Source organism: Dunckerocampus dactyliophorus, chromosome 3 (genome assembly GCF_027744805.1).
Source record: "Dunckerocampus dactyliophorus isolate RoL2022-P2 chromosome 3, RoL_Ddac_1.1, whole genome shotgun sequence".
Lineage (NCBI taxonomy): Eukaryota > Metazoa > Chordata > Actinopteri > Syngnathiformes > Syngnathidae > Dunckerocampus > Dunckerocampus dactyliophorus.
This window is the reverse complement of record NC_072821.1, coordinates 38,057,557-38,079,243: the sequence shown is the minus strand read 5'-3', so window position 1 is coordinate 38,079,243 and position 21,687 is coordinate 38,057,557. Positions and strand designations below refer to the sequence as shown.

Genomic DNA, 21,687 nt, shown 5'->3' with positions numbered 1-21,687 from the left:
TTATGTTATGTGTGTATTTATTATATATTAAAGATATATATATTAATTAATATAATAACATCATATAAAATAAAAATAATAAAATATTTTGTTTTATTCCAGCTTAAGATGTGTAGCGAAGCCTTTTTTTTTTTTTTTTTTTTTTTTTACAAAGGGGTGGGCACACACACAGGGCGCGCTCCTCTAGCTAGGCTGCGTCAGACGTGGTATTGTGGAAAAGCTGACATTTGGCGCTCATAAAGAGGCTGTAGGGACACGTATTACTGTTAAAACATCGTTAAAAAGTCACTTTTGCGCAATAGGGGACCTTTAATGTGGTGGTTTCATGGTTCACTTGCCCACCATCCGAGCGCTGGATGTTTGTTTGCCGCGTTGTGATATATTGCTGCTGTGCGTTCAGGTGCGAGCGAGGCGCGGGTGAACCCGGTGCGTGCATGAGGACGGAAGAGGGTGAGTGTGCAACGGGCAAGCCAATAGAGGTCGGAAGCAGTAGCTCAGGAGTCCAAAGCATCGGGGACGTTTGTGGGCGTTGTTCTCGTCGAGTGCGGACCCTGATGAGAAAAACGAGTCGAGGACAGTCGCATCAGCACAAAGTGCACACGAGAAAACACACAGTTGTGTAGACCAGCACACGTCGGAGCACCTCCCGGGATTTATGTACTAGGAGGAAATGATGAGCGTGCAGCCAAGCGGAGAAGAGAAGCTCTGCTGGTTATTTATTAGTCCGCCCTGGGAGCTTCACTTGACATTGCCGTGCTGCATTCACTGACTTGTGCTTGGCTACAGTACGTGCACACACACACACATCAACACACACAGACATCACTGGTGTGTTTGCATTAAAAACACACCTTGAAGACTTTTACACAATGAAAAGAGCTACAAAGCAATATGAATAACGCCTCAGAGGACAAGCATAATCTAATGCCAACTATTGATCTGGCATTCATATAACAGCACCTGGAAAACCTCATACAGTCACTCACTACAGTCCGTACAAGCAGTCACTCACTACAGTCCGTACAAACAGTCACTCACTACAGTCCATACAAACAGTCACTCACTACAGTCCGTACAAGCAGTCACTCACTACAGTCCATACAGTCACTCACTACAGTCCATACAGTCGCTCACTACAGTCCGTACAAGCAGTCACTCACTACAGTTTGTACAAAGAAACTTCATTCACGCTCTGCAGCACATTCTTTTCAAATATTCAATAATTCATTATTCATTTTTTTAAATATGTTGAACTTATATGTAAAAGTACATTTCAAAGTGAAAAAATATTTTCAAAAATGTCATTGTTCTTCCTAAAAAATGTTCAATATTGAAAAATGTAAAATGCCATTTATTTTTAATTTTAAAAAATATTGCTATACTTAAACATGTAAAATTACATGCTGTTTTTTGTTGAAATGTTAAAAGTATTTGACATTTTATTTTGCATTTTTAATTTACAATGGTTTTATTATTATTATTATTATTATTATTATTATTATTATTATTATTATGTTGACAACATTTTATTTTAATGCAGATTTAAAATTTTACATTTTTATATTTTAATTAAAAGTTTATACTCCTCAAAAATGTATTTTGCATTTTTTAAAATATATTTTAAGATGTATTTTTTTATGTTGATACTGTTTTAAGTACATTTAAAATTAATTGAATTGAACTAATCTGTTGGTAAATATGTGAATTATTTGAATTAATATAAAATATGATGAATAAAAATATATTTTTTAATTTAAATATAGATTTTATAATATTTTTTTCTATATTTATTTATGTTTAGTGATATTATGGTTTAGCATTTAAAAGCATTTTTTAATGTAAAACAAATACATTTTGATTGAAATGTTGATTTTATTTGAATTCATTTTGAAAAGTACATTGTAAAGTGTCAAAAACATTACATTATTACATGTTAAAGTTATTATTTTTTACAAAATTATTTATTTTTAAAGTATATGTTATTTAATACAAATAAGTCATTAGGATTACATTTCTTTTTTTAAATTAAATTCCTTTTTTTAATGTCAACATTGCCCTGATGTTTAGCTGTTCAAGTGTGTTTCGCTGTGTTTAGTGTGTGTGTGTGTGTGTGTGTGTGCGTGTGTGTGTACTGTATATGATATATTTTATGACATATGTGTGTGTGTATATACCGTATACAAAGACACACAAGTGTAAATATATAAAAGCTATCGAGCATCGTAGAATGAGTCCTGCTCATATGAACTAATATCTGCACCAAGATGGCTGCGGTCGTCGTGACAGAACGCTGCTCCGCGTTCAAAATGAGCGCGTCATCGATGTTCGAGCTGAGTTGAACAAACTTCTGCGGGCGCAAGGAACGAGCAGGCTGGCGAGTCGATGCGAGAACAGTCGATGAGGCTGTTTTCCATCACTGTCTGCTTCAGGCTTAATGCCACCATCGTTAACACACACACACACACACACACTTCCATCATGTTGGAGGGACGTCTTGTTAGGGCTGCATTTTATCTCCAAGTATCTCCTCCTCCGTGGAGAAAAGCTGCAGGTCCTCGTTGACCAATCAAGCCGCTAATGCGATTGCGCTGTCCGCATGATGAGCTCATGGCTGCTAAAGTCGTTAAGCTAATAGAGCTTGATGGAATGGACCGCCAAGGCCATAAAGAGCCATGGCCGCCGTGTCCAGAGCAGCACTTGTGTGCTCTTAGCCCCAGAAGCCTGCCTCCTTTGGCCATCGCACTGATTGTGGCCCTCCTTAAAGGCAGTCGGCAAGGAGGATGATTTTATTAAGAAACCATTTGCGGTCCCATCAGGGTTTGGCTGGCTGGAGTCAACTTCAGAGTCACTGACTCTCCTTTTTTTTTGGAAGAGTTGCTCCAGGATTAGGTTCCTCTATGTAACCTTGTTTCCTTCTAACCTCTGTATTAGGGGTGGGAAAACTGCGGCCCGCCAAGCGTCTTAATCCGGCCCGCTGGGCATTTCCGAATTCCTTTTTTTAATCCTTTAATATTGAAACTGTAGCCAGCAACATGACTTGCAGTGCTGTTGTGACACACTTGAGTCGCCAAAGGAGTCGGATGCAACCTGGAGCTCGTGCAAAAAAACATCCAAACAACACAACACGACGCACAAAGTCACCTGGCTGCTGCACCATGTGGGCATACAAATAAATATCTATGCACAATACCCACGCCAACATGAAACACCCATAGATTCCTACTGCAAGGCATGCTGGGTAGCTTTTGGTGCTCTTTCTCCCAACATTTTGCCACCTTGATTGCAAAACATGCAGAGGAGGTCTTCGGAGAAGTAAAGAAGGAGGAGTTATCGTACCCTCGATGTCCACTGTTTTATTGTTCATCGTTCATATTGTTGTTGCCGCTGGAGTACCTAGCATGCCTTGCGGTCATTTGGAAATAACAGTTTAAAGTTATGCATTATGTTTTGCGCTTCGTTCTTCCTTACCTCTCACGTGGGAGTAGTAGTTGATGTATGTGATGCATTAACTTGCTGTGGATGTGTTGTGTTTTTGTTTTGCTGCACCGTGAGCAAGCATGGCGTTCTGTTTGATGACCACCTACACATACGTAGGTGGCCCCTCCGATAAATTTTTTAACCCAACGTGGCCCGCGAGTCAAAAAGCTTGGCCACTCCTGCTCCATAGGATGACAAGAACGCTTTAAGATGGGGACACAAGATGGCGTATAAAATAGCAGATTAGCATACATACCCACACTTTTTACCCTCTGGTGCGGTTTGGTCCCATGTGACTCCCATAAGAACCATATATTTGTAATATGCGGTAATCCTGACATATTATAATGCTATACTTATTGATACGTCACCGATCTCAGCCTACTACACCTGCCATTCGGTGGAGGCTTTGCTCCACATCTGAAAATACAGCCTATGACCTATTAGTGGTTAGCATGTTGGTCACACAGTCAGGAGACCAGGAAGACCTGGATTCGAATCTCCCTTGGGCATGTCTGTGTGGAGTTTGCATGTTCTCCCCGTGTGTGCGTGGATTTTCTCCGGGTACTCCAGCTTCCTCCCACATTCCAAAAACATGCATGCTAGACTGTAAATTGTCCATTTCATGAGCGTGAGTGTGAATGGTTGTTTGTCTATATGTGCCCTATATACCCCCGCGACCCTAATGAGGATGAGCGGCATAGAAAATGGATGGATGTTCTAACATATACAGTATGTGATATGTGTTCCTAGCACCAAAAAAAACAGGCTTTGCTACACATGTTAAAATGTCTGTCATTGATCTGTCAGTCAGCTACAAATGTGGGAGCTGCGAGTGTAGTTTTTCTGTCGTGTAGGCGTGGAAATAAAAGAAATTGTGATGAAAACTGTGATTGATGTCATCGGCGTGGTGATGGGCGGCAGCACCGGCCAATCAGAAACCGCCTCTCTGTTGCGGAGGCCGCCCTGTCAACATCCTCATCATCCATCTTTCTGATAAGCACACACACACGCACACACAGCATGCCCTGCTGGAGTGTGATTAGTGGCCGGAACAATTACTGCTATCATGTCATCTTAACTAAAGAGGCAGACCGTCCCCTAGACCCCCCCGACACTCTTATCAATGGCATCACCACACACACACACACACACACACACACACACACACACACACACAAATAGTACTGTGTGTCCTCTTCCGCCAGATGTGTGGGCCTAATTGTCTGTCATTACTACATCTGTATCAAAACATTTTATCCATCCATCTTCCGTTTATCCAGGGATGGAAACCTTTCCCCAGCTACTTTGTCCACTTCCTCCAAGGGGATCCAGGCCAGTTGAGAAACCTTGTCTCTCCAACATGACCTGGGTCTTCCCGGACGCCTCCTACCGGTCGAATGTGCCCTGAACACCTCCCCAGGGAGGCGTCCTGACCAGATGCCCAAGTAGCCTCCTCTCCAAGTTGAGGAGCAGCGGCTTTAATCCCGGATGAGACACTCCCGGATGATGGAGCTTCTCAATCTATATCTGAGGGAGACGCAGGAAACTCATTTTGGCCGCTTGTACCTGCGATTTTGTCCTTTGGGTCACAACCCAAAGCCCGTGACCGTATGTGTCACGCTTTGCTTGTCGCTCTGCTGCCGCCTGTCTGCCATTTGTCCGCAGTGCACCTCAGCCGGCGTGGGCGGAGACGCCGGAGCGCACCTGCGGGCAATCAGCAATCTGGACTCCTCTTAAGCAAGGCAGCAGCATCTGATCTTTGCCAGATTGTACTCCCTGACCTCCTGTTCCTTGCTCCCGCTCAGTCCGGCTCCACTACCCTTGCCCTGCTCTCTGGCTCATTACCTTTGCTTGCATTTACCTGCTCTGTACAATCTTAGTGTTTTCCTGTTGGTTTGCCTTCAGTGTTTTTTGTTGTTACTTCTAGTTTTTTCCTGACAGCCTTCTGCTGTCAGTGTTTTGTGTTTCTTACCCGTAGTGGACTTTCCTTTGTTTGTACTTTGTCTGTTTGGACACCTTTAGTTATTAAACCTTATTTTTGTATTAAGAATTTGCCCTTATCTTGCGTTGGGATCCTATTTTTCTTGCTGTGGCATCCGCCACTCCTGACAGAACAATCTGGCCAAAATGGATCCCGCAGACATGGAGCACTTCCTCTTGGCCCTGGCACATCAAGGCCAATTAGTCGGAGGCCACAAGAAGACTCTCCAAGGCATCATGGAGGCCATCTCGGTTCTGTTCGCTGGCATGGACGCCCTAAACCAACGACTTGCCAGCACCTCCTCTCTCCCACCACCAGAGGTCGGTACGTCCCCAAGCACCTTAGACACACCTAATGGCGCAGCTGCGTACGCACCTGTTCCTCAGCAGCAGCGAGAGCCTAATATCCCTCACTCCTCTCGCTTCTCTGGAGATTCGGACTCCTGCAACCAGTTTTTACACCAGTGTTCTCTCGTGTTTGACCAGCAGCCCACCACATACTCATCGGACCAATCAAAGGTAGCATTTATCATGAGTTTACTCTCGGGTAGAGCCGCTACGTGGGCTATGGCCGCCAGCACATCTATGCCTGTCATACGCACCTCCTTACCTATGTTTTTTGAAGAAATCAGACGAGTGTTTCATCATCCCATTCGGGGAATGGAAGCGGCTAGTCAACTACTAGATATGAAGCAGAAAGGACGCTCGGTGGCGGACTTTTCTATTGATTTCCGAGTGCTTGCTGTGGAGAGTGGGTATCCCGATACCGTCCTCCGAAGTATTTTTCGCAAAGCACTCGATGTACATATTAAAGATGAGTTAGTGGCCAAAGACAACACTACTTCCCTCGACGGCCTTATAAACTTAGGCATTGAGCTAGATAACCGTATAAAGGAGAGAGTGAGAGAGTACACCAAGGAGGGATACTACGGCAGGGTGTCGATTCCTACGAGGATACCACTACCACCTCCTGAGGGACAGACGCTCGAAACCAGGACCGGGGACGCCGTGGCCGCACTGCCAGAGGTTCCCATGCAGCTTGGAGGACGCCGCCTCGCCGCCGAGGAAAGAGCACGTCGTCGCAAGCTGGACCTCTGCCTCTACTGCGGTAATCCGGGGCATCGACTCCTCCAATGCCCCATCCGACCTCCTCGTCACCAGGGATCGACTCCTGGATCATCAGCAGAACTCAAGCCTAGATCCAGGAGCAACCAACCGGTTCCTGAGGACAATTCAGCCATGGGTAGCTGTGAGTATACCCAGAATTCAGCCACTACAGCTGAGGAGGGTCCCTTCAAGAGACTCCAAATCAAAGGAGTAGTCATAAATAGGGGTAGAAGTATTAACATAGCCACCCTTATTGACTCGGGCGGTGATGACTGTTTCTTGGACACAGCGTTTGTTCTCAAACACAATATACTGTAAGTATGATTAAGTTACCTGCTACTAAAGAGGTCTTGTCTTTGGATAGGCGCTTCCTGGCGGCCATTACACACCAAACCGAACCGCTTATGCTACATCTCTCCGGTAACCATTCCGAGACCATTAGTTTTTACGTCATGTCCTCCCAGTCCGCGCCACTAGTTCTGGGGCTAACCTGGCTTAAGCTTCACAACCCACTCATAGATTGGAACAAGTTGCACGTCTCCCGTTGGAGTCCATTTTGCCACGCTAATTGCCTCCGTTCGGCTAGATCCGATGTTCCCCCTTCCATATCTCCAGAGGAAGTAATAGAGCTTACAAGAATTCCTAGCGAGTACCATGACTTAAAGCAGGTGTTCAGCAAGGATCGCGCTCAAACACTTCCTCCTCGTCGACCTTACGACTGTGCCATAGAGTTACTCCCTAACGCCACTTTTCCTAGCGCCAAATTGTATAACATTTCCGCTCCTGAACAAAAAGCTCTCAAGGAATACATATCCTCCTCCCTAGCAGCCGGTCTTATTCAACCTTCTTCCTCGCCACTTGGGGCGGGTTTTTTCTTTGTTGCCAAAAAGGATAAATCTCTACGGCCCTGTATCGATTACCGGGGGCTCAATAGCATTACTGTCCGCAATAGTTACTCCTTGCCGCTTATGGATTCTGCCTTCTCCGCCTTACACTCTGCATGCATTTTTTTCTAAATTAGATCTCCGCAACGCCTATCATCTTGTACGCATTAAGAATGGAGATGAGTGGAAGACCGCGTTTAACACACCGCTGGGGCATTTCGAATATCTGGTGATGCCTTTTGGTGTCACTAACACCCCGGCGGTGTTCCAAAATCTCATTAACAACGTCCTCAGCGACATGATAAATCTATTCTGCTTCGTATATCTGGATGACATACTTATCTTTTCCAGGAACCTTCAAGACCACACCACTCATGTCCGACTAGTTCTCCAGCGATTAATGGAGAATAGGCTCTACGTGAAAGCGGAGAAGTGCGACTTTCATGTCACTTCGGTGCCATTTCTGGGGTACCTTGTGGAGAAGGGTCAACTGCGTGCCGATCCCGCCAAGATCCAGGCGGTGGTCGAGTGGCATACTCCTAAATCAAGGAAGCACCTGCAGAGGTTCCTCGGGTTCGCCAACTTCTACAGGCGATTCATACATAATTTCAGCAGCAAAGCAGGACCTCTGACTACGCTTACATCCCCTAAGATTCCGTTTGTATGGACCCCAGAGGCTAATTCTGCTTTTAACCTTGTTTACATCCGCTCCGGTTCTGGTACATCCTGATCCTAATTTACAATTTTCTGTTGAGGTTGATGCTTCTGATACGGGAGTGGGAGCCGTGCTGTCCCAGCAGTCCCTGGTCGACCAGAAACTGAATCCCTTCTTCTCGCGTCGCCTCACAGAGGCTGAAGGGAACTACGATGTGTGCAACAGGGAGCTGTTGGCAATCATTCTCGCGCTGCGGGAGTGGCGGCATTGGCTGGAGGGCGCAGTTCATCCTTTTATAGTTATCACTGACCACAAGAACTTATCCTACATCAGAACCGCCCAGAGACTTAATGCCCGACAAGCCCATTGGTCACTGTTCCTAACACGCTTCAATTTCTCCATCACCTACAGACCCGGTTCACGCAATATTAAACCTGACGCCCTGTCCAGAGTCTTCAGCTCCACGGAGGAGGGAACAGCACCTGAAACCATCATACCTGTGGCCCAGGTGTTGGGCGCTGTTCGGTGGGAGGTGGAGAAGAAGGTGTCGGAGGCAATGGAAGGGGAGGAGTCACCAGAGGGTTGCCCGGCTGGTAAATTGTTTTTTCCAGAGACATTGAGATCAGACGTATTACAGTGGGGTCACGCATCTAGAGTTACCTGTCACCCAGGAACCAGACAAACTCAGTTGGCATTGGCGCAGAGGTTTTGGTGGCCCTCCATGGCGGCGGATGTGAAGGAGTTCGTCGCGGCCTGCTCTGTCTGCGCCAGAAATAAGTCATCGAATCGACCTCCGGCGGGTTTGTTACAACCTCAGCCCATCCCGACCCGTCCCTGGTCACATATAGCAATGGAATTCGTTACTGGACTACCCTCTTCCAGAGGAAACACCACCATTCTGAACATTGTTGACCGGTTTTCGAAGATGGTACATTTTATAACATTACCTGGACTACCTACATCATTGGACACAGCTCGACTCTTGGTGAGACATGTCTTCAGCATCCACGGCATTCCACTCAATATTGTTTCCAACAGAGGACCCCAATTCACTTCCAAGGTATGGAAGTCCTTCTGCAAAATGCTCGGGGCATCGGTGAGCCTATCATCCGGTCATCACCCGCCGAACCAACGGCCAGACAGAGCGGGCCAACCAGGACCTCGAGGCCGCTTTACGCTGCGTCTGCCACCGACATCCGTCATCCTGGTCCATCCACCTCCCCTGGGTGGAGTACGCGCATAACACCCTTGTCAGCTCGGCCACAGGTATGTCACCCTTTAAAGTCGCTAATGGATACCAGCCTCCTCTTTTTCCGTCTCAGGAGGCGGAAGTGTCAGTACCATCGGTCCAGATCCACCTTCGCCACGCCCGAAGAGTATGGCGAGAGACGGTAGCCTCACTGAACCACACGGCGGAGCGAAATCGACGCCTGGCCGACCGCCACAGAATTCCGGCACCCGTCTACCAGGTCGGTCTGGAAGTCTGGTTGTCATCCAGGGACTTACCACTGGCCGGAACCAGCCGGAAGCTAACACCCAGATTTGTGGGACCATACCAAATTGACTCCATCATCAGTCCCTCTTCCGTCAGACTTAAACTACCACCAGCACTCAAGGTACACCCGGTATTCCATGTCTCCTGCCTCAAGCCTGTGTCCTCCAGTCACCTGTGCCCCCCGGTCGAGTCGCCTCCTCCGCCGCGCCTGATTGATGGCCATCCAGCATACACGGTGAAGGCTATCTTGGACTCCCGAAGGAGGGGCAGAGGGTTCCAGTACCTGGTCAACTGGGAGGGTTACGGCCCTGAGGAGCGTTCTTGGGTCTCCCGCTCCCTTATCTTGGACCCGTCACTCATAAGCGACTTCCACCATCTCCATCCTAATAAGCCAGGTAATCCGCCAGGAGGCATTTTATGAGGGGGGGGGACATACTGTCACGCTTTGCTTGTCGCTCTGCTGCCGCCTGTCTGCCATTTGTCCACAGTGCACCTCAGACGGAGCGCACCTGCGGGCAATCAGCAATCTGGACTCCTCTTAAGCAAGGCAGCAGCATCTGATCCTTGCCAGATTGTACTCCCTGACCTCCTGTTCCTTGCTCCCGCTCAGTCCGGCTCCACTACCCTTGCCCTGCTCTCTGGCTCATTACCTTTGCTTGCATTTACCTGCTCTGTACTTAGTGTTTTCCTGTTGGTTTGCCTTCAGTGTTTTTTGTTGTTACTTCTAGTTTTTTCCTGACAGCCTTCTGCTGTCAGTGTTTTGTGTTTCTTACCCGTAGTGGATTTTCCTTTGTTTGTACTTTGCCTGTTTGGACACCTTTTAGTTATTAAACCTTATTTTTGTATTAAGAAGTTGCCCTCGTCTTGCGTTGGGATCCTATTTTTCTTGCTGTGGCATCCGCCACTCCTGACAGTAGGAAAGGTAGGAATGTAGAATGACTGGTAAATTGGGAACTTTGCCTTTGCTCAGGTCCCTCCTCGCCACGACGGACGGGTGCAGAGTCCACAACACTGCAGACGCCTTTTCCAGGGGACAACCATGGACTCGGACTTGCAGGCACCGATGACCGTTCTGGCCGCTTCATACCAATCCAGCGAGAGCTGAGGATCACGGCCCGATGAAGGCAACAGGAACACACCATCCGCAAACAGCAGAGCCCCGATTACCAGAATACACGGTCAAAGCTATCCAGGGGGTTGGACTTGAAAATAAAAGTGAATTTCTCTCTAAGTTGACTTATTTTTACACTTGTATGACAGTTAACAATGCTCAAAAAGAAAAAGACATGACATTTTTATGCGAGTAATAAAATATTTCCTGTAGATATTATCAAGGATTTAGTTTGACCCTGGAACGGACTATTTTGTGTTCTATGATTTAATATTATATTATTATTCATTCATTATTATTCATAATATAATATTATTATATTCTATGATTGTTTTGAATTGCAAACAAAATGGGGGGGCATTCCAGGTTGTGTTCCAAACTTTCCTACACTGATGCAATTTGGAGGTTGGAGACATTCATTTTTTTAATCTTCTGTATGACCTCTGACCTCTCCTCCTGGGACACGTATTTAACGTGCGTACTGTGTGTGTCTGCGGGAGATAAAAGGAGGCTAATTTCCTCTTCACCCCATCACAGGAGGTCGCTAATTCCAAAGCAATAATAAAAACCACGTAGGCGCTCTTTCTTTTAGCGTTCTTCAAATGCCGCTGGCCTTTGCGCAGGAAAATCCCCGTGGGAGTCTTTGAATCTCACACAGGCCTCCTTCTGCAAACATTTACCTTCAATTAATAAGCAGCTCGGAGGGCGGTAAACACACCTGTGGAGCCCCAACGCTACCGTTTTAACTCAGCGGCTCACGGTGGTCGCTATTTCTGGCTCTCCTCGTCCTTGATGACGTCGGTGTCAGGGGCGTCAAACTGGCTTTTACTGTGGGCCACGTGGCAGTCATGGTTACCCTCAGAGGGCCACTTGTGTCATGTATATTGTATAATTCTAATAATTGTATTTACAATAAATAATAATTATTATATGAATTATTCATTAATCAATAATATAAAATCATAATTTATCATTTATAATTACATTTGACAACAAACAATAAGAATTGCTCTGTCAAAATTTATAACAAACACATTTGGTTTGTTTTTGCTTTTTAAAAAAATTAAAAATGTAAATACATATTTATTATATATATATTTTTTAATATAAGTTAAAAAAATAAATATATATAATTTATTTTTTACAATAATGTTAAACAATAAATAAAATGAAAAAATATGACTATATTAAAAGAGTTAAAAATAATAATAATATGTACAGATATATTTTAAATAATAAAATAAAATAAGTGTCTTTTTGACGTGCATTATTACCAGGCTTTAGCGGGCCACATTAAATTACACAGTGGGACGAATCCGGCCCCTGGGCCTTGCGTTTCTCACCTGTGCTCTATATACACATTGGACACATTGATTGGCACCGTCAGAGGTGTTAATTGTATTAAAAGTGTATTGTGGCTGCAGTTTGAAAAACTGTGCGATGCATTGTAGTTGTACACAAATTACAAGCACAACATGAAAACATTGTCAGAAAAGCGAATGTTGTTTTTTCTTGCATAACAGCGGCATCTAGTGTTTAATAGGTGGCTGACCTCTCCAGAAACTACAACCATACAAACAATAAATTAATATAAAGCTAGCATTTTAACCATACAAAAATAAATACCACAAATTAAATAATAAATTATTTTATTCATATTTTTCATTTTTTTTAATAATTTAATGCACAATTTCTACATTTTGTTATGTGACAACCTTATTCCAAAATGATTTTTTTCCTTCAAAATTCTCCATTAGGACAGCATACAGGATTTTCAATTGTTTTTTTTTATTTTCACACTGATAAATATTCTTGTGAGCTGCAACGGTCCTGTGAAATTGAATGTTCCCATTGCAGGATGACAGCCTCCTTCTGTGCTTATCTTTATTCTATTCTACTGTACCTGCAGTTCTGTGTCTAACAGACAGATGTCAGCAAATGCACAGTTTTAATATGGCCGACGCGTGTCGTGGTGAATGAATGCATTCCAGCTATGATTTGCATTTCCTGCGTATCCACATATAACATCAGGGCCACTGTGCAAACATGTATATAATATTTCCATCACAAAAGCAATGATTGTCATTCAAATGCTGCAAATAAAATGCACTTAATGTATCCAGTTTATTACACATATGAAATAGAGGATATAAATTACAACCTATGTTGTGTGTCACTGTTGTTTTGGTGACTTTTAATGCACCGTTAGTCAAGTGTGACTTTATTTTGAAAGCCATAATAGCCGGAAGTGTCACGTTTATTCATATGACAGCGGAAGTATCGCGTGACTTGAGACTGGCGGATTCTTGGTATACACAGCTGCTAACAAGATCACGTTTTTAAAACTTAAACTATTGATCTTTTGTGTTGGTTTTTCTTTTTACTGTCTCCGAGCATGCAAAGTGAGGCTTTTTTTTCAAAATAGTGTGACTTGTTCACGGTCAATGATGTCAGCCGTGGATAATTGACACGCCTGCTGGGAGAAACAACCACGCCGGGTGAGTATTGACAGTCCTAATTTAACCACTTACAGGGCAAATCCTTTACATTTCTCGGTCAAATTTCCACTTGCTTAGCGAAACATTTGAGTTAGCTAGCCTTTAGATAGTGCTACTATGTGCGACTGCAATGTTACCAGGCGTCAGTCGTAGTGAGTTTTAGTGACGACACAATAAGTTAAGCTCCATAAAGTTTGTCGCGTTGTAAAAGCTGCACGTCAATACTAAATATTTGTGTTTTGCATGCGTCTTACCAGTGCTTTTATTATGAAGGCCGGAAGTCCGAATGCGGAAGTTAACCTAGCGCGACACAGAAGGTGGGCGCTGTGGGCAGACATTGGGAAGGCTGTGGATCATCACCGGGCGTTTTTTTTTTTCCTCTTTTTTTTCCGCCGCCCTTACGTGTCGTTCAACGGCGACTTCCCCCGGGATGATTGCTGCTCGGCATGTCGACCAAAAAGCGGCTCCCGCCCGGAGATGTTACGGAGTGGAAACCGTTAGCAAATGAGCAGCAATGATGACCGCATTCCAACAGTTCGTTTGGCAAATTAGCTGGCTAGCATGTTTGATTTTTTGCCTGTCACTTGCATTCAAGTAAATCGCCTTACATTTTTTACATTTCTCTTTTCATTGTCAGCCTCTGTGGATTTAATTTAACCTGGAATATGAACAGAAGAAGATAGACTGTGAGGTTTCCCCACCACCACCAGTGGACATGCCCGGTCTATGGAGCCAACCTGGGCGAAGCTAGCTGAACAGCAGGCTATTTTTATTCTCCTTATTATTAGTATTTATTCATTTGAATGGTTGTGAAGACGAGAAGCAGATTTTGATTGGGGATCTGGAGTCATCATGGGGGAGCCCAGCCTGGACGACTCCAACGTCAAAGTGGCTGTTCGTGTTCGGCCCATGAACAGGAGAGGTAAGGGCACTTCCGTTTGATAATTGTAAAATGGTTTACATTGGCACCGCCCTGTAGGATGCATTATTGATTGGATCATAATGTGGCATGATCATTACCTCCCCCAAGGATGTTAGGCTGTCATCGGCGTGGTTGTGCATCTTATTGGCTGCAGTAATTCATGCATGTGGTTGTTTGGAGTGGTCAAGGATGTTCCCATTAAATGTAGGTGACACACAAACTCATATGTAGAGATGACGGCACACACTTCCTCCCCCTTGTCATCGCCTTACAACCTTGATTTTAACCTCCTCAACTTCTAAAAGGAGAAGACGTATTAGCCATGAAACGTGTACAGTGGAACCCGCTTGTCTTGGCACCCCTCGGGCTAGGTGACGTCATTATCTAATTTGCATAATTGGCCACAACGCATGTGCATGTAATCCTCTCGTGTGAACTTTTCTCCTGTCGCTTCTTTTTGTTTTCTTATGTCACAAGCCAGACAGAGCCACACAAATACGGACATTGTACAATATTAGATCTTTTTCTACGCGTTTTGGCCTCTTGTCCATATGCAAACTAAAGTTTCTGTCCTTAAAATTGGAGCTTTTGCAAAACTCTGACTCAGTGTTTGTGTGCGGAGCTTTTTGATTTATGTTGTAAGAAATGTACAGCATTAACTGGTCGTTGAGAAGAGCGACACGTTCTGTCATATTAGAGCAGGGGTGTCCGAACTTCCAGCTAGGGCCACATAGTGAAAAATGAGAGGATGCAACTTTGCCACTTTGATATTTTTTAAGCAACATGTGCAGATACGCTAAGAAGTTATATTTAAAAAAAAAAAAAAACAACCAAAAAAAAAACTGCATCTCAGCTTTGTCATCAGGTGAAAAAGGTGTATTATTACGATCAACTTCGATCTGTTTTTTTTTTTTAATTTTCCAAATATTTCTTCTTAAATAATTGGTAAATGGTCTTTTTGCAATATTATGACTTTACTCCCATAATATTTTGATTTTATTCCCATAATTTTAGAACTTTTGCCAACCTCATTTATTTTTGTTTCTCATATATTTCTCATAGTAATATTACCAATTTATTCTCCTGAAATTGTGACATTTTTCTAGTTACATTATGACTTTTTACTTTTAATATTTTGACTTCATTCTTGTAAAATTTCTGGTGTTTTTTCCATTACTGCTTTTTTTGTAATTTTCCAACTAGCTACTCTCGTAGCTATGACTTTATTCTCATAATATTTTGACTTTATTCTCGTAACATAAATTTTTACACAACCTACTGTAATTTCCCAAAAGTTATAACTTTTGCCTGACGTGCATGCATGCGTGTTTCATGCGTGTCTCACTAAACCACACAGGCTGGAGGACGAGGGTTCACTCGGCAACTGTCTGTGCGTATTGGTTCTATAGTGGAATGAGTGGAGATAGTGAACCCTCTTCTCATTCAGACTCTTGGTGGAGGCGGGGCTACCAGTGTGTGGATACAGAGTGCTAGCAGTTAGCCTGGTGAGCCAGCATACGCTAACATGAATGAAGGCACAGAAGCGATGGGTTCTGACGCGAATGCCACAACCGACAGCCCGAGTGTAGGAAACAGCGTGTGTCCCGACAGCCAGCGCTAACTGAGGCGTTTGGTTGGCAATGTAAATATAAACAAAATATAGCCCAAAATGGTGCGCACTCGCAGGCCGTGTTGGTCTCTACATTGCAAGAGAAATGGAACCATTCAATAAAACTTTTTTTCTTTAATATTTGAACTTTATGCTACTAAAATGATTTTATTTTTCCTCATAGTATCATAAAATTATGACTTTTTGTCATTTATTGTAAATAAATGACAAAAAGTAACGACAGTTATGGCCTGCAATTTGGACATCCCTGTCTTATAGTGTCCAAGAGTGTCCAATAAGACCAAAAGACATTTCTAGACTTGTCACTAGTTTCATTTTTGAGAAAGAATGAAAGTATGTGGCACCTGAAGTGTATTTTTCAAGAGACTTGTCATCCAAATGTTATGCCGCCAGGGACATTTGGATTCAAAATAAACAGTAGTACAACAATAGCAGTGACTGAAGGCATGATGTTGTGTATGAATGAATGAATGATAGCCCAGGACACGTCATTGCTTGATTTCCTGCCAATGAAGCGTCGGTAAGACAGAAGCAGTCGATGACATACATTGTGCACGGGGCTGTCATCTCGCTTCCCTCATGGCCGCCTGCCATCCAGCCTGATTTAAGGCCAGTGTGACTGTGAGAGATCCACTGCTGGAACGTCTAGACGCATTGACTCACGACTCCGGCTGACGACGACATCGCCGCCTCCCGGACTTCACGTGACGACCGCTCTGGCAGCTGGCCAGTCGCTGCAGCGCATTGGGCTGATGTGATTTAATGGAGACAAAAGAGGGGCCGTCCCAGTCATTAAAAGTCTCATCTGTGGTCCCCCAGCAGCTGTTGGCTACAATTTACAAGCCCTAGTGCGTGCGTGCGTGCTTTCCCCGTGTCTTTGGCTTCAACAAAAAAAGAATTCCCTGAGTAAATATCTCTGTGCACATCCAAATGATTTTGCAGGCTGTCATGCAAGCCAAAGTAACAGGTGGCGCTGGAAACCAGAGGTGGGAATCATAGCGTTTAGCTTAAGATACTGCATGTTATTATATTAATCTATGTAAGAAACTTAAGAAAATACAGGAAGTCAACACAGACTGTTATCAAAACAATATATTCACGTCTTCCATAAAATCAAGAACAATGCACTACTAATGACAATTTAGTAATAGTAGTGGAACAGCGTTGGACATTGAGAAGAATGTAAGCTCCTCCTGATTACACAACATTGGCCAGAAGATTGGCTAGGTTTTTTTTTATTATTATTATGTTTGTTTATTTTGTATTTATTGATTACTTAGGGTTGTTTAAAATTATGTTTATTTATTTAGTATTTATTGATTGATTACTTTTTGACTTTTTATTTCAATAAGCTCTATTCTATTTTAGGGTGTATCAAATATGAGATTTGCATATGCCCACACTTTACCCTCGGGACTCATTTGATCCCATTTGACTCGCCGCAATTTTGATATAAAGTCGCCCCTCACTACATTGCGCTTTGAACATTGGACCCTGACTTTATCACAGGTTTTACAAAATTAATTACTACATGATTTCCTTTTTGTGGTTGAATATGGTCTATTATTAGTAAAAAAAAAAAAAAAAAAAAAGTGCATACTTAAGTAAATTGTAAGTATTTATGGCCAAAATTTTGCATTTTCAAGTATAAAAATGGCTAAATGAAGGAAAATGCCAATATAAGGCATTCAAAAGACATGATATGACGTGTAATACTGTTTCTGTGACTTGTTTTGTGCGTCTTTTAAGGAGCGGGGCCTGGGAAGTGACGTGCGTGACATCAGCCGGCTAGAGTTAACTGTTACCTGAGTGCTAGCAGCAGGTTAGCATTGTAAAGAGTGGCCGACAACAGCTCCTGTGTGAATGTTCACTACATGTGCTCTCTGCTTGTTAATAAAGCCACTGAAGTGCATCATGAGTTTCTTTTTAACCACAAACAGCGGCAGTAGCGTAGTGTTGTACACTGGTGTCTAGGTGTCCGTAACGTTACATTGCTGAGACAATAGCCACCAGGAAGTAGGCTGTCAAAGCTGACGTGTGAGCGTGGGCCTGTCACAATAATCTATAAATCAATGAACCAAATGATTAAAAAAAAAAATGAGGTCAATAATTTTGACAGCCTTAATAAATTGACGTGCAAATATACGTGTTCCTTTTCCTCGCCCTCGTCTCGCTGTACCGCACAGGCTGGATGACGAGGATTCACTCTGCATGTGTCTGTGCGCATTGCTTCTACAGTGGAATGAATGGAAAGAGTGAACCCTCCTGTCAGCCATTCATCCTCTTGGTCCCAGTACGTGGAAGCAGGGCTACTAGTGAGTGGATACAGAGTGATAGCATTTAGCAAGTTAGCAAACAAACGCTACTATGAATGAAGGCACAAAAGCGATAGTTTCTAAGCTGAATGCCACAGCTCCAGTGTGGCTGTGCAGTTGAGCCTTCGTCCTGACAGTCAACGTTTACTGAGGCGTTTGATCGGTGAAGTAAATATTAAACTAAACGGCGCAAAACGGTGCGCACTCACAGACAGTGTTGCTCACTACATTGCAAAAGAAATGCAACCTTTCAATACGGTTGGAAAGCCAACATTTCAGGAAATTTTAGAAATGTTTGACAGACAGTACGAATTGCCTGGGAGAACATCCAGTTCATCCAGACAACTTCTTTGAGTGCCATCTAGTGGTTCAAATGTGAATTACACCTTTCATGACAATAATGAAAACATGTTCTCAAAAAATGTTGACGATATTATCGATTATCGACAAAAATTTGTAGCACAATTATTGCCATGCAAAATTTGGTGTCATGACAGGCCTATGTGAGTCAATCTTATCCTATTTATGTCTAAGATGGCTTATTTTCTCTTATGTCTACTATATTGGGTAACAGAAGTGTAAAGACAACTATAGACAATTTATTTCATGTCTACAGGGCTCTAATAATGGTAAAAAAAAAAAAAAAAAACATATTAGAAGGTCATAAACAGGTTTTCTATGCTCGAACTACAAAATATTCCATTTATTAATATTGAATCCTACTTCGTGGAAATTCACGTATTGCGGTCAGGTCTGGAACCAATTAACCACGAAAAACGAGGGACAACTATGCTGTAATCCTGACATATTATAATGAATACCCAAGAATACCAAATAAATCTAATCCTGCTACGTTTGCCAATTGACTGAGGACAGCTTTTTTTAACCAGGCTTCACTACACATCTTGAAATGCAGTCTAGAGCGCTGCCAGCTATCTGACCGTCATCTTCAGACCTGGGAGGCGTAAATTTGATTTTTGAGTTTTTCTTCAGCGAATAAGCTAAGCTAGCATGATGTTGCTGGTAAAATGTGTGTCATGTTTGCACTGTAGCACACGCTATGCTAGTGTTGCTATAACGCTTGTGTCCCACTCTTTCATGTTACGTTGTTGTATGTGATGTATGGCATCAGTTATGTTGGACAAGTGCAGAGTTACGGTCCGTGAAATGAACGTGACACCACCTGGAGCCTCTTTGTCTTCCAGTGTGAAGAAGGCTTCAGAATAAAGGATAATATTCATGATTTAGAACCATTTTCAGTATCGCCATGAAAAATCCAGATAACAACCGTAGCCCACATTCCTGACGTGTCTTTTGGTAATGGCAGAATTTGAAATTGAAAAGAAATGTTTGATTTGAAGGCTGGAAAAAGGCATCGTCCTTAAAGTCACAAACAGCTCATTGAGAATGTTTTCTCCTAAATGTCGGCGGAGAAGTTATTAGTGGTCCTTACAGGTCTGGCTCTCCACTGGTGTCGTCCAAGAAGGAATACATCTGGCAGGAGACTGAGCAGCTGAAAGCATGTTGACAGTGGAAATGGAAGGAAGCAGTGCCACGTTTCCACGTTTTCTGACTGAACGCGTTTTAGTGTTAAAACAGTGGCGCATTCTTAAAAAGCTGCACATGCTAAGAAGCTAATCCTTTATGGAGTCTGGTCGGTTAGGTTCACATGTTGAAAAATGCACAGTTAAAATGTAAAGACATGATTCTCAGTGTCCTTGCTGTCAATGGACCGCTTGGACCCGCGGTTCTGATAAAAATCACTTTGGCTTCTATGGAGTTCAGGTGGAGGAGAGGTGGTGCCGCAGGCAAGCAGGACAAAGGCAGGAAGGGAGTGAGTCTGAATGAATGTTTGCTAACGTTGCGTAAGCCTCTGCGTTCCCATGGCCGTGGCCTTCTAAGAACCGAGCCGAGCGGCCCCAGCGTAGCAACAACGGCAACACATCCCCCGACCAATTGGGCTTTCCTACCAGCGCTCCGGTAGTCGGAGAGGAGTTGTTCAGTGGATAATGGAAAGTGGAAAATGGTTGTGCGGCAACGGAGACAATGATGATCCATACAGTGGTGAGAAAAAGTGTTTGCCTCCTTCCTGATTTCACACTTAAATGTTTCAGATCATCAAACAAATGTAAATATTAGTCAATGACAACACAAATGAACAGAATATGCAGTTTTTATATGAAACCTTTTATTTTTAAGGGAGAAAAAAGTCCAAACCTACATGGCCCTGTGTGGGAAAAATGTGGTGGTGGTAGTGTGATGGTCTTCAGGACCTGGAAGACTTGCTGTGATAAATGGAAGCATGAATTGTGCTGAAGGAGAATGTTGGTGACCTCAAGCTGAAAGCAACTTGGGTTCTGCAGCAGGACAATGATCCAAAACACACCAGCAAGTCCACCTCTGAATGGCTGAAGACTTTGGAGTGGTCTAGTCCAAGTCCTGACCTGAATTCTTTTGAGATGCTGTGGTATGACCTTAAAAAGGAAAAGCCTCCAATGTGGCTGAATGACAACAATTGTGCAAACTTCCTCCACAGCGCTGGAAGAGACTCATTGCAAGTTGATTGCAGTTGTTGCTGCTAAGTGTTTCAGGGGCAATCACTTTTTCACACCGCTGTACATTTACTACTTTCTACTGCTATGGCCTGGAAATGGGGTTTGTTTTGGTTGTAGTTTTAATGCAGGAACCAACGCAATCGCTCCATGCCAGTTTTGTATGATTCCTCTTTGTGAAATAAAAAGTCTCCAAAATAATCCACAAATTCAAAACCTGCGGTGTAGTCACTTAATAAAACATTTTTTTTGTTTTGCGTTTGCATACGCACTGAACGGTGATTATGGCGTACCTTTACACCCCGAGTGATAACAGTCACCTTTTGTAAAATAGATCAACAGCAAGACTCCAAAATAATGCATAAAAACAAAACCTGCGGCACGCTCGTTCAAATACATCTCGTCATGTAATTACAGTGGAAGCCGCCCCTTGGACTGGCTGACTCACATCGACATAAGAGGCTGTCATCGTAACCAAAACCGAAACACGCCGTTGCTTGCTCATTTACTTGTGACTTTGGCCAGAGACATGAGCAGCACGGGTGGAAAATATAGTAATCCTTTGTTTATCGCTGTTAATTGGTTAAGGGAATTTCCGCAAAGTAGGATTCCTTATTCGGCAATGGAAGATTTTTGTAATTGGAGCATAGAAAATGTTGATGTTGATGACATTCTAGATCCAGTTTTTAACATTATTAGAGCCCTCTAGACATGAAATAACAACCCTATAGTCACCTTTACACTCGTATCACCCAATGTAGTAGACATACTGTAGTATGAGAAAATAAGACTTGCTTGTGTGTGTTGCTGTTTCTATGCTTAATTTATGGTAATGGTTACCTTTTTTAATTTCCATAATTCAATTCCACATACTGTAGAAAAAACATCATTGTAGCAAAAAAATGCTACAATTTGCTTAAATATGCATGTTTTTTTTACTAATACTACGCTGTATTCAACTGTGGAACAGCCCGATTTATTCATATATTTTTAAAAGCCGCGATCGAATGAGGCTGCAAAATTTAAAGTGTGAAGTGTCGAGGGACGACTGTATAGGA

At 43.2% G+C, this 21,687-nt stretch overlaps 1 protein-coding gene across 6 annotated transcripts in view; it reads left to right on the top strand.

Moving 5' to 3' along the window:
• The first annotated feature begins 13,054 nt into the window (after positions 1–13,054).
• Positions 13,055–21,687, top strand: part of kif13ba (kinesin family member 13Ba) — a 61,509-nt gene continuing 52,876 nt past the window's right edge. For 3 of the 6 annotated variants that reach the window (XM_054770536.1, XM_054770540.1, XM_054770538.1), the window contains exon 1: positions 13,577–14,132. In XM_054770536.1, coding sequence (XP_054626511.1) covers positions 14,063–14,132 — 70 coding nt within the window. In that variant the 5' untranslated portion in view covers positions 13,577–14,062. Of the gene's footprint in view, positions 13,211–13,576; positions 14,133–21,687 lie in introns of those variants that run through there. The other 3 variants (XM_054770534.1, XM_054770535.1, XM_054770539.1) reach the window with 3 other exon arrangements.